This window comes from Nylanderia fulva, unplaced genomic scaffold, assembly GCF_048542155.1.
Source record: "Nylanderia fulva isolate GAGA-0341 unplaced genomic scaffold, ASM4854215v1 Scaffold595, whole genome shotgun sequence".
In the NCBI taxonomy this organism is placed as follows: Eukaryota; Metazoa; Arthropoda; class Insecta; order Hymenoptera; family Formicidae; genus Nylanderia; species Nylanderia fulva.
The window spans coordinates 5226-18984 of NW_028190693.1; the positions used below are offsets into that span (position 1 = coordinate 5226).

The 13759-nt window shown below is 42.5% G+C and overlaps 2 protein-coding genes across 2 annotated transcripts; both read left to right on the plus strand.

Annotated features, from left to right (window-relative positions):
- Nucleotides 1-324: 324 nt before the first annotated feature.
- On the plus strand, nucleotides 325-1575 carry LOC146720875 (uncharacterized; the record flags this gene model as incomplete). Its single annotated transcript, XM_085487675.1, has 1 exon — nucleotides 325-1575. A coding segment is annotated over one exon (1188 nt), but the record flags the coding sequence as incomplete, so codon positions are not given.
- Nucleotides 1576-7444: 5869 nt separating this feature from the next.
- LOC114929585 (uncharacterized) lies at nucleotides 7445-12565 on the plus strand. Its single transcript, XM_085487674.1, has one exon. It carries the CDS (start codon nucleotides 7445-7447, stop codon nucleotides 12563-12565), a length of 5121 nt encoding a protein of 1706 aa, XP_085343800.1.
- Nucleotides 12566-13759: the final 1194 nt, after the last annotated feature.

Sequence of the window (13759 nt, forward strand, 5' to 3'; positions counted from 1 at the left end):
ATCTGTGAAAAATCGTTTATTAATTTCGTGATTGATTGATTTTGACTGTAGTTATTTAATTTTGTGATTTAGTTGTTTTGACTACAGTTACGTTCAATTTGGTGTTTCTAATAGTTATTCAATTTTGTGATTGAGTGGTTTTTACTGCAGTTTCTCAGAAGGGGATATAAAAATTTATATCAAGGTATGTTTGAGAAATATAAATTCTCTCTCTCTCTCTCTCTCTCTCTCTCTCTCTCTCCCCCCTCTCTCTCTCTCTCTCTTTCTCTCCGTCTCTCTCTCTCTCTCTCTCTCTCTCTCTCTCTCTCTCTTTTTTTTTTTTACCATCCAGGATGTGTAATTAAGCATAAAATTCTGGACAGTAGACAAGAATTAGTGCCGTGTAAAGGCCCATTTGAGGAGTTTTTGATTGATAGTAAAGAAACAAACATGAAGACGGCAGGAAGAGATAGGACATCGTCTACAGGATCCGTGGGATCTGCAGGATCGTTCACAAGTAAAGGATCAGGCATTGATGTAAAAGTAGACTGGATCATAAAAACTGTAAAGGAAATAAAAAATGAAACAGCCTGTAAAAATGAAATTAAACTAATGATTAAAGAAGTAGTTCAAGAAGAATTAGTAAATGTTAAGCAAGAACTGGAAAACTTGAAGAAAATGATACAGGGAGTAACATGTGTATCAAAGGAAGAATCGCAGATAAGCTACAGTGAAGCGGTTAAAGGGAAGAAGAAAGAAAACGTTATAATTGTTAAGCCGAAAATGCAACAAGAGAGTGAAGCCACTAAAAAATTGATAAAAGAAAAGGTGGATATTAAGAGTATGGCTATGGGAATAACGAAATTAAGGAAAGGTAGCAAGGGAACAGTGATCGTGGGTTGTGAAACCGGCGAGGAGGTGAGAAAATTGAAGGAGACAGTTCAAGCTAAGCTGGGAGAAAATTATAAAGTGATAGAGTCGCCTCAATCAAAACCAAAGATAAAAATTATTAATATAGGTGTAGAAGAGATGAAATTAGATGATAATGAACTTATAAATACGATAAAGATGCAGAATAAAATAGATACAGCAAATATGCGAATTGTGAAGAGAATGATCAAAGAAAGGAGAAATAATCAATCTGAAAGAAAAGGAAATGAAGAAGGGTCAATAATAATAGAAGCAGATGAAGAGACACATGAGCTGATATTGAAGAAAGGAAAGCTAAGTGTAGGATGGAAGAAGTGTCCGGTATTTAATCACATCAATGTTAAAAGATGTTTCAAATGCTGGGGATATTATCATATTGCAAAAAATTGTACGCGAGAGGAAGCATGCTATAAATGTGCAGGAAGTCATAACTCGCGTGATTGTACAGCGACAAAGAAGAAATGTGTGAATTGTATGTTCAAAAATCGAACATACAATCTGAATATAAGCGATGACCATGACGCCCTTAGTCCGGAATGTCCGACCTTTAAGATGGCGCTACGGGAGGAGAAGAGGAGAGCAGGCTGGGAGGACGCTAAATAGCAACCACAGGAAGAAGCGGAGATAATACTATATACAAATGCGCAAAGTTTAATTGCGCACAGAGATGAGAAACAACATCAGATCATGAAGAAAATAAATCCTGCGTTCTTAGCATTATCGGAGACCAGAGTGACTGAGGATATCGAAGACAGTGAAGTGAACGTTCCGGGTTATAGTATAGTTAGATGTAATGCTGAGAATAGGAATACGGGAGGAGTTATTTTATACGTTAGAAGCGATATTAAATATGAAATAGTATTAGAGGGAAAAAAAAAATTAGAATCGAATTGTTGGTGTGTTGCGGTAGAAGTAAAAGATAAATTATATAAAGGAGTGATAATGGTAATATATCACTCACCGAGCGCATCGCACGGAGATTTCTTGAGATTTTTCGAGGATATAGTAGAAGAGTTTATAATAAAGGGAGAATGCATGGTAATAGGAGATTTTAATATAGATCTTATGAGAGATTCGTTTTATGCGAATAAACTGCAAACGACAATGCTAAGCTTAGGTATGAAACAATATGTTAACGAACCGACGAGAATTACGAAAGACAGTCAGACAATTATAGATTTGATCTTCGCTAATAATAATAAAATAGTACAGGTAATTCATGAACCTAAAATTACGGATCACGCGTGGCTGAAAGTTGAGCTGAGTGTTAGTAAAACTGAAAGTAAATATAGAGAATTTAGTGCTAGGAATTATAAAGAGTTTGATGAAAATAAATTTGCTATATTAGTGAAAAATAAATTACAAGAAAGCCAGGAATGTCAGTGTGAATGTATGGGTGTCAGTGAGAGGGCGAAAAAAACTTGTCGATAGTATAGTGGGTGCGTTAGATGTAATGGCGCCGAGGAAAAAATTTAGAATTCCGAAAGTTTGGGAAGGGAAGAAATGGTTTTCAGACGAAATAAAAGAGGCTGCGGATAGAAGGGATAAGGCATATAGAAGAGCATTGTATGACGATACCGAACAAAATTGGTCGCAGTATAAAATTGAAAGAAATACAGTAGTAAAATTAATTAGGGAGAAGAAAAAAGAATATTATGAAAATATGATAGATCTTAATAAAGAAAATCCTACGTCTATGTGGAAAACCTTGAAAGAAATAATTAGAGGCGAGCCAGTAGGCATAAAAGAGGTAGGAAATATAGATTTTGAAATTTTAGGCGATATCGAAGAGTGCAATATAGCTGATAAATTTAATTTATATTATATACAAAGTATTAATAGTATAATAAACTCTATAAAGGTCGTTAGATCCGGTGATATAATCGATCATTGGATGAATATAAATAAGAAAATTATTTATATTATCGAAAATAAAGGATTTATGGAAAATTTCGTGACTATTAAACTAGAGCAGTTAGAAAAAATTGTTATGGGATTGCCGAAAAAGAAAGGTACGGAAGAGGGAATAACTAGCGATATATTGAGGACAACTTTTTCTGTAATAAAAGAGGAATTTGCGAATATAATAAACAATTCTTTAAGAGAAGGTCTCTGTCCGGAAGGTTGGAAAACCTCTACGATAATACCGATTCCAAAGATAGATAAAGCGAAAAAAGCGAGCGATTATAGGCCTATAAATATGTTACCAATATTTGAAAAAGTGTTAGAATTAGTAGTAAAAGAACAACTTGAAATGTATTTGGAAACTAACGATATTATAACAGAACATCAGTCGGGGTTTAGAAAATATTACTCGTGTGAAACAGCGATTCAAACTGTCATTGACGAATGGAAATTAATAGTAAGCGAAGGAAAAATGGTAGGTGTAATTTTCATGGATCTTAAGAGAGCGTTTGAAACAATAGACAGAGAAAGATTATTAGGAAAAATGTATTATTATGGAATTAGAGGAATGGCCTTAGAATGGTTCAAATCATATTTAAATAATAGGAAACAGCAAGTGCGTTTCAATCATACATGGTCTAAATTATTGACAACAGAATACGGAGTGCCACAAGGCTCGGTACTAGGACCTTTACTATTTATAATATATATAAATGATATAATCGAAGGCTGTCCAGAAGGGTGCAATATAAAAATGTTTGCAGACGACACGCTTATATATGTAAGTGGAGAAAGTAGCACGGATATAGAGATAAAATTGAACACGGCTTTTAATATAATCGAACGTTGGATGAATATAAATAAGTTAAAAATGAATGCAAGTAAAACGAAGTATATGATAGTTAGAAGTATTCGAAAAGAATTGAGAGGTAATACTATTTTGAAATGTCTGGACGGAATTGAAATAGAGCGTGTAGAGACTATGAAATATCTAGGTATAATTATCGATGACAGACTTCGATTTCAAGATCACTGTGATTATATGTTAAAGAAAATAGGTAAAAAAACGAGTTTCTTAAATAGAGTAGGTAATTACATATCAGTGTATACTAGATGCATTATATATAAGACAATCATAGCTCCTCATTTTGAGTATTGCGCGACGATATTAATAGGCATGGGGGAGACGCAGATAACCCAACTGCAGAAGGTACAAAACAGAGCTATGAGGATAATACTTCAATGTGATAGATACACCAAAGTGGAAGACATGCTAGAGGCGTTGCAATTTATGTCAGTAAGACAAAGATTACAATATAATATATGTATATTTATTTTCAAGATATTGAATAACCTGTTACCAATTCAGTTAAGAGATAAGTTACAAATAGTAGGGAACAAATGCGATAGGGAAACAAGACAAGCGGGTAATATCGAAATTCAATTTCGAAAAACAAGGAGTGCACAGAAAAGTTTGTTTTATGAAGGAAGTATATTGTATAACGTCCTGCCAGTAGAAATTAAAACTTGCGATAGGCTCGAATTATTTAAAAGAAGATTAAAAGCGCATATCTTACATATGTAAATGTTAAAACTGTATAAGAAAATAGCTGAGAAAGCTAAATAAAAGCTCATCAATCTCTCTTTCTCTCTCCTTCTCTCCGTCTTTCTCACTCTCTCTCCGTCTCTCTCTCTCGGTCTCTCTCTTTCTCTGCGCCTCTCTCTCCATATCTCTCTTCTCTCTCTCTCTCTCTCCCCTCTCTCTCTCTCTCTCTCTCTCTCTCTCTCTCTTTGTCTCCGTCTCTTCTCTCCGTCTCTCTCTCCGTCTCTCTCTCTTCTATCTCTCTCTCTTTTTCTCTCTCTTTTTCTCCGTCTTCTCACTCTCTCTCCGTCTCTCTCTCGGTCTCTCTCTCTTTTCTCTCTTCTCTCCGTCTTTCTTTCTCTCTCTGTTTTTCTTCGTCTCTCTCTCTCTCTCTCTCTCTCTCTCTCGGTCTCTCTCTCTCTCTCAGTCTCTCTCTTTCCGTCTCTCTCTCCGTCTTTCTCTCTCTCTCTCTCGGTCTCTCTCTTTCTAATCTAATGAATACAATAATAACACTATGATAAAGCAATTTTAAAAATCTGCTTTCAAAAATTTTAAAATAAAAGAAAACACAGACACACAATACAGGCAATATATTGTATATCATCTTTAGAAAAAATTTTTATATTACATTTTCCATCAACAATAGATTCGATCAACATCACTAATACATATCGAATTAAAATTCATATAAAAATTGGCTGAATATTTTTGAGATATAGTATAATCATGATTATTTTTCACATTTAAAGCAGTTTAAACCAGTTTGTAAAAAATGCTACATGTAAATAATATTTATTATAAAACAAACAATAGAAATTTTTTTAATAGAATCATTTCAAATTAAAAATATAAAAAAACACATAAAGCATATTCATTACAAGAAAGTATTAGATTATACATTGCTTATATAGAATTGTAAAACAATTTTTGCCGATAAAAAAATTTTTTAATTATGTAGTGTGTAAAAAAAATCTTTTAAGTTACCGATGACATATCATATAAAGAATATATAAATCATAAATTAATGCAGAATATATATATTTTTAAGCAAAAGTCGAGAACGGCCTATACTTAATATAATCAATAATATAATGATCAGTTGAAAACAATTATTAAAGTAAATGCAGAAGACCTAACACGTTATAATTTTACTTCTCCAAAAATATGAAATTATACAAATAATATAAATGCATAAAATTTATTATTGAATTTATTGAATTAGATTAAATATTAAATTTTTCTATATTCGGGTTCTATTATTTGAAGTAATGATAATTTAAAGAACATAGAGCAAAAATTGAGAAATTGAATACTTATATACATTTTTATAAAATTAAATATTAAATATTTACAGTTAATTATTAAAAATGTTATAATAAATTCCAACACATTTTTTCATCTTATCAAAATTATATTCTGCTATAAAATGTTCCTAAAATTTCAAAATAAATTATACTTTATTTTTACATTTTTTAATATATTTACATAGGAGGAAATATAGGCCTAATATAATACTTAATTACGAAATTACGAAGTCCGTCAAAATAAAATATTTTTTAATGAATAAATTTTTTTCATTTTCTTACAGGAAATAAGTATTACGTTTGAGTACTGTGTATAATTATTACGTTTATATTAATTTTATCTTTTTAAATTTTAATTTATTGCTCTTCATGTTCATTAATAAATTCTCTCTCTCTCTCTCTCTCTCTCTCTCTCTCCCCCCCCCCTCTGTCTCTCTCTTTCTCTCTCTCCCCTCTCTCTCTGTCTCTCTCTTTCTCTCCGTCTCTCTCTCCGTTTCTCTCTCTCTCTCTCTCTCTCTCTCTTTCCGTCTTTCTCACTCTCTCTTTCCGTCTCTCTCACTGTCTCTCTCCCTTTTTGTCTTTCTCTCCGTCTTTCTCTCCGTCTTTCTCTCTTTCTCTCTCTCTCTCTCTCCCCGTCTCTCCGTTTCTCTCTCTTTTTCTCTCTTTCCCTCTCCGTCTCTTTCTCGGCCTCTCTCTTTTCATAAATCATAAATCGTTCGTCACATTTGATTTTTTTATATAATTTTCTGCGTTACAATATATGAGTCATATGTTTAATTAATTGTTGTTTGTAAAAGATTTCTATGACAAAAATGATGTAATAAAATAATCATAATAAAAGATTTTATAGTATAAAGGTTTTTATTTGTCGTAATTTTTGATATCATTATTTTTTTTAGAAATATTTAATCATTTTGTACAATAAAAATATATTTTATAAAATTAAAATGACATTTTTTATAGCATTTTTTTTATAGTAATTTAAAAAGATTGTTTTTTTGTATAACACTTTTTCACATGTGTTTGAGATGCAAAATAAATCTTATCGTCTGTTAATTACTTCGGCAGTAAAACGTTATTAGGATTTTCAATTTATACAAAATTCGATCTCGAAAATAGTTATTTGGTAAATTCTGGAATCATCGATCAGTAATAATAAAGTCACGTTTGTTTTGTATAATAGAATAAAAAGAAGTCGTAAATTTACAGCTGTCACATAAAAAACGCTCAAATATACAAACAAGTAACGGTGTCGCAACCGTTCCGCCGAATAATTACATGCTATTGAGCATGCGCTACTTTAAAAATCACGCAAATTATTGGCGCTTCACGCAAAGGTGGGCTCCGCTCCAAAATTTATAAAAGAGGAGCTCACCCCGGCGTAGGGGCCTTATCGCTTTCCGCCGTGTACGCGTAAGTCAAAACCGCCTTAAAAAAAACCGCAGAACATTTATATCGACAACCGCCGCTCTTTCTTTTGATTTGATTTCTCCGCTGAAACTAATTAAACTTTATGTAAATTTTGTGCGTGTAATTGTTAAATATTGTACATTATATTTTAGTAAAGATTCGTATATTAAAGGTTTCTTTATACTACAAGTGACTCATCCTTTGTCGTGTCGCGCGATTCCTCACGCAGCGCGTTCGCGAACATATTTTTGGTCCTTCGAGCCGGATCTTCTCGCCGGCACCCGCAACTTTGTGAACGTGACTTCGTGTAGTTCGTGGGTGCTCTTAGTTCACCATGGATGTGAACACGTTGATCGACTGTCAACGTGAGATCCAGGTCCGCATTTCACGTTCCGTGGAATATTTGAAGAAGCTGGGCACCACCAACATCACCGCCAGTGCCGTATCCACACGGACCAGAATCTTAGATCAGCTGTGGACGAAATTCGAGACACAGCATGATCTCATTCGAGCGGCTCTGAAAGAGAAATTTTGCGAGAGCGATTACTACAAGTCGGAGTTACATGGCGATACGGAAAATCTGTACGTTGCACAACGCAGTACTTTAGATAGTTATATCGAACATTTTCGAAAGCCGAACGTGTCTCCATCCGTCGACGTCGCATCAAAGTCTTCGCTGCCACGCATCAAGTTGCCGCCGTTCTCTGGCGCCTACGCTGACTGGCCATCCTTTCGCGATCTCTTCCTGTCCGTCGTGAGCAGCAATTCAATCTCGAACATTGAGCGCCTTCATCACCTCCGCTCGTGTCTGACAGGTCCGGCTGAAAAGTTGATAAAGTCACTACCTGTCACGAGTGACAATTACGATCGCGCTTGGGCAATCTTGGACAAGCACTACAATAACAAAAGAGAGTTGATCCGCTCCAACTTTGCCACGTTTACCGCCGTGCCAAAGATGAAGGGAGATACCGCCGAGGAGCTGAGCCGCATTCACAACGCTGTCACCGCCGCAGTCAACGCACAGGAGAGCATCGGACGTCCTATCAACTCGCACGGGATGGATCTGTTCAACCACATGGTCGTCGAATTGTTCGACGCACGCACTCGTCTCGAATGGGAGTCAACCACTTCAGACCCCACCGAACCACCACGGAACGAGGCACTTCTCGACTTCATTAGTCGACGGATCTTGACACTCAACGCCGCACGACCGAGGAGTGTCACAAAAGGATCTGGAGAGACATCACGATTCGTCAAAGCGCACGTCACGAAGCACCAAGGCACAGATTCACCTCAGTGTGTACTGTGCCGTGAAAACCATACACTGATGACGTGCAAGGGCTTCAAGGCCAAGACCGCGGTTGAGCGGAAAACGTTCGTGGAGGCCAACCGACTGTGCTTCAACTGCCTAGGCAATCATTTCCTAGCACGGTGTCAATCAAAAAGGAACTGCCTCACGTGCAACGCGCGACACCACACCATGCTGCACGGGGCAGCCACATCAACACCATCTGCTGAGGCCACTTCACTTGCCACCACACTGGCCACTGCACGGCAAACTGAAACACACAAGGCCGTCCTTCTCGCAACCGCTCGCGTCAAGATCGCTGATCGCTACGGATCACCACACGAGGTTCGAGTCTTGATAGACCAGTGCTCCGAGGTGTCCATCATCTCTGAGGCACTGGCTCAGCGTCTTCGGCTGCCTCGAGCTTCAACAGATCTGTCCATCTTTGGCATCGGAGGGACTCGCTCTGGATCAGCGCGTGGCAAGGTCACGCTAGACATCACATCTGACGTGACCAATGTCGAGCTCCGCGTGGTTGCTTTTGTGCTGCCTCGCATCTCATTGCAGCAAGGCACCTCTCAACGCGAAGATCGTAGCTGGCCTCACATCCAAGGACTTCGACTGGCCGACCCGCGCTTCCTGGACGACGATCCTGCGGAGTTACTTCTTGGAGCAGAAGTTTACGCATTGATCCTCGAGGAAGGTCTTCGCAAGGGCGGATCACGGATGCCGATCGCCCAACAGACGAGCTTAGGATGGATCCTGTCCGGGGGCTACGATGCAGCAGCAACCGAAGGACATCGCAGCACGTTCCAGTGCACCGCAGACCACGACCTCGCTGACATGGTTCGACGCTTCTGGGAGCAGGAACGCGAGCCAGTGGCTGGGACACCGCTTACCGCCGATGAAGCCAGATGCGAGGACATCTACGTGCGCACGGTCACACGCACGTCCAGTGGAAGATACATGGTGAGGCTGCCATTTACTTCACCGCCGCCGACATCGCTCAGCGAGACTCGTCGACCTGCTGAACGCCTACTGGATGCCATGGAGCGGAAAGGAGCACGAGATCGTCGTTTCGGTGACCTCTATCTAGACTTCATGGAGGAATACGAGAACCTACAACATATGGAGAAGGTTAGCACAACTACAACAACTGGCAGCCCCAGGTGTTACTTACCGCATCACGGGGTCCTCAAGGAGTCAAGCACGACCACGAAGCTCAGGGTCGTGTTCAACGGCTCCCAGCGCACACGGTCCGGAGAGTCGCTGAACGCACACCTCCTCACTGGAGCCAATCTCTTGCCAGCACTCGCTGACGTCCTACTTCGTTGGCGTTGGCATCGGTACGTGCTCGTCACGGACATCGAGAAAATGTACCGACAAATCCTCGTGCATCCGGAGGACTGTCGCCTGCAAACTATCCTGTGGCGCCACAACAGCTCTGACGACGTCCACGAGTACGAGCTGAGGACCGTGACCTATGGGCTAGCGTGTGCACCCTTCCTCGCCATCAGGACTCTTCATCAACTCGCAGCAGACGAAGAGGCACGATATCCACTCGGAGTCAAGGCACTGCGACACGACTGCTACGTCGACGACGTGGTCACCGGCGCCGATAGCTTGGAAGATGCTATCGACCTTCAGCAGGAACTACGGAGTCTTTGCACGGCGGGCGGATGTCCTTTGAGAAAGTGGGCCGCCAACGATCCTCAGGTGCTCACAGGAATTCCACCAGAACATCAGCTGCAACGTGGGCCGCACTCATGGGAAGAAGAGAGTCACGCTACCCTGGGCCTCCAATGGCATCCTCAAGGCGATTGGTTCTCCTTCTCAATTCGTCCACGTCCAGTCACTGATCTCACAAAGCGACGAGTTCTAGCCGAAACGGCTCGGCTCTTTGATCCGATGGGTTGGCTCGCGCCTGTCGTCATCAGAGCCAAAATTCTGATCCAGACGACGTGGCTTCAACGGCTGGATTGGGACTCTCCGCTGCCTGATCAGGACGCACACCGCTGGAGGCAGTTGTTGGATCAGCTTCCTCTATTGGATAACATCCGTGTAACTCGCTGGCTCAACACCGGAGACGACCATTCGCAACTGCAGCTCCATGGGTTTGCCGACGCTTCAGAGCGAGGATACGCCGCCGTGGTGTACATCCGCAACGCTGCAACAGAAAAAACGTCAATCAACCTATTGATGGCAAAATCGAAGGTCGCGCCTGTCAAGCAGGTGTCGTTACCTCGCTTGGAACTCTGTGCAGCAGCTCTACTTACCACGCTCATGCTCCACGTGCGCGCTACTCTCGGTTTGACAACGACGCCGGTGCATCTGTGGTCAGATTCAAGGGTCACACTTCATTGGATCCGCGGACACAGCACCCGTTGGAAAACCTTCGTCGCCAACCGAGTATCTCAGATCCAGACCCTGCTTCCAGACGCTCAATGGAGACACGTCGCTGGACGAGAGAATCCTGCAGATTGCGCATCGCGCGGTGTTACTCCTGCTGAATTAATCAATCATGAGTTGTGGTGGACAGGACCTACCTGGCTCTCAGGAGACGAGACTGCATGGCCGGGTTCAAACATCGACGTCCCAGAGGATGACCTCCCGGAGCAGCGAGCCACCAGTCTGGTAATCAAGGCACCGGTCTCGGCAGAACCTGACCTCCTCCTCCGGTTTCCAACGCTGCACAGGCTGCTGCGGGTTACGGCATGGTGTCGGCGATGGCTCAATCAGGCGAGACGTGACGCCATACCTGGCCGTCCATTGCATCCGGACGAGCTGGACGTCGCCTTATTTCGATGGCTGCGAGTGGTGCAGGCGCTCCACTTTCCTACGGACGTAGCTGCGGCTTCTGCTGGACGCACTAGCCCACCACGAAGCCACCTAGCGATGTTGAGTCCGGTCCTCGATGATCAAGGCGTGCTGCGCGTCGGAGGACGTCTCAAACATGCTCAGCTACCACTCGACGAGAAACATCCAATGATCATCCCGGCGGCATCATGGTTGACTCGGCTGGTGATCGATTCCTGCCACCGACGGACGCTGCACGGAGGTGTGCAACTGACTCTCGGCCTGCTCCGCCTGCGCTTCTGGGTGCCTCGAGGAAGGACCACCGTCAAACAGCAGCTACACCGATGCATAACCTGCACTCGATGGCGCGCCGCCACACCACAGCCTCCGATGGGTAACCTTCCTCGGGAGCGAGTAACGCCAACTCGACCGTTCCTCAGCACCGGCTTGGACTACGCGGGACCAATCCTCCTCCGGACCAGCAAGGGGCGTGGACACCGTGCGCACAAGGGGTACATCGCAGTCTTCGTCTGCTTCTGGTCAAAGGCCGTTCACTTAGAAGTCGTCTCAGACTACACCTCGGAGGCCTTCATCGCCGCTCTGCGCCGCTTCGTCTCCCGCAGGGGCCTGTGTGCTGAGATCTACAGCGACTGTGGCACGACTTTCATCGGAGCAGATCGGACGCTGCGAGGTCTCTTCAACGCAGCGACAGCCGAAGGTCAAAGTGTCATCCTTGCCGCCACCGCTCAAGGAATCCGCTGGCACTTCAACCCGCCAGCGGCCCCGCATTTTGGTGGTTTATGGGAGGCCGCCGTAAAGTCGACCAAGTTCCACCTCCGTCGGGTGATCGGCGCGACCACCCTCACGTTCGAGGAGTTGAGCACACTCCTTGCACAAATTGAAGCCTGTCTTAACTCACGTCCGTTGCAGGCACTCTCAGATGATCCAGAGGACGTCTCGGCGCTGACCCCCGGTCACTTCCTCATCGGGACACCGCTCCTCGCCTTGTCAGAACCGTCATTGACAGAGCAGACGGTGTCCACCTTGTCACGTTGGCGTCATCTGCAGCGGATGAGGGATCACTTCTGGCAGCGATGGTCATCCGAATACATGCACGGACTCGCCCCACGCACCAAGTGGCTCAAGGATGCACCTGCACCCCACGTCGGCGATCTCTGCCTCGTTCGCTCCGAGATCACCCCCCCGAACCGCTGGCCCCTCGCTCGCATATCGCGTTTGCACCCCGGGGACGATGGAGTTACACGCGTAGTGACGATCCGAACGGCCACGTCCGAGCTCGTGCGCCCACTCGTCAAGCTCGTGTTTCTTCCGGGCGTGAACGACGTTCCTACACCGCACGTTGACACATAGCATCACTCACTACACGATCATCACGTCATGCACCATATCAACTGTCACACTTCACTCATTTCACTCATCACCTCACTATAACACTTGTCTCGTTTTCACCGTTCACTGCATCATTCACTCGCCGTTCACATCTGCCACATGCTTTCGCCGTTTCAGCTGATCGATTCGCAGCACGTGATCACCACGTGTTTTCGTCGACTCAGCTGATCGACTCACAACACGCGATCATCACGTGAATTTCGCCGCGCCGACACGAGCCCGCCCTACCATCAACCGCTATCGGAATGTGATCCGCGCCGGAAACATCATCAACCTTTTGTCACGTTGCGCCAAGGCGGGCGGGATGTTTGAGATGCAAAATAAATCTTATCGTCTGTTAATTACTTCGGCAGTAAAACGTTATTAGGATTTTCAATTTATACAAAATTCGATCTCGAAAATAGTTATTTGGTAAATTCTGGAATCATCGATCAGTAATAATAAAGTCACGTTTGTTTTGTATAATAGAATAAAAAGAAGTCGTAAATTTACAGCTGTCACATAAAAAACGCTCAAATATACAAACAAGTAACGGTGTCGCAACCGTTCCGCCGAATAATTACATGCTATTGAGCATGCGCTACTTTAAAAATCACGCAAATTATTGGCGCTTCACGCGAAGGTGGGCTCCGCTCCAAAATTTATAAAAGAGGAGCTCACCCCGGCGTAGGGGCCTTATCGCTTTCCGCCGTGTACGCGTAAGTCAAAACTGCCTAAAAAAAAACCGCAGAACATTTATATCGACAACCGCCGCTCTTTCTTTTGATTTGATTTCTCCGCTGAAACTAATTAAACTTTATGTAAATTTTGTGCGTGTAATTGTTAAATATTGTACATTATATTTTAGTAAAGATTCGTATATTAAAGGTTTCTTTATACTACAAGTGACTCATCCTTTGTCGTGTCGCGCGATTCCTCACGCAGCGCGTTCGCGAACAACATGAGCACGTAAACTTGTCGCCTTTTTTTACCTTTTTTTATAAAAGGTAAGTTTTTTATGGTTTTAGAAGACGTGCAAGAAGATCAAAAGAAAAAAAGAAGAAAAGAAGATCAATAAGAAGAAAAGAAGATCAAGAAAGAAGAAACGAAGAGCGAGAAAGAAGAAAAGAAGATAAAGAAAGAAGAAAAGAAAAAATTATAAGGCTGCTGTGCGCC

Coding starts and splice junctions, on each gene's coding strand:
- LOC114929585 (XM_085487674.1), top strand. CDS start 7,445: ATGGATGTGAACACGTTGATCGACTGTCAACGTGAGATCCAGGTCCGC.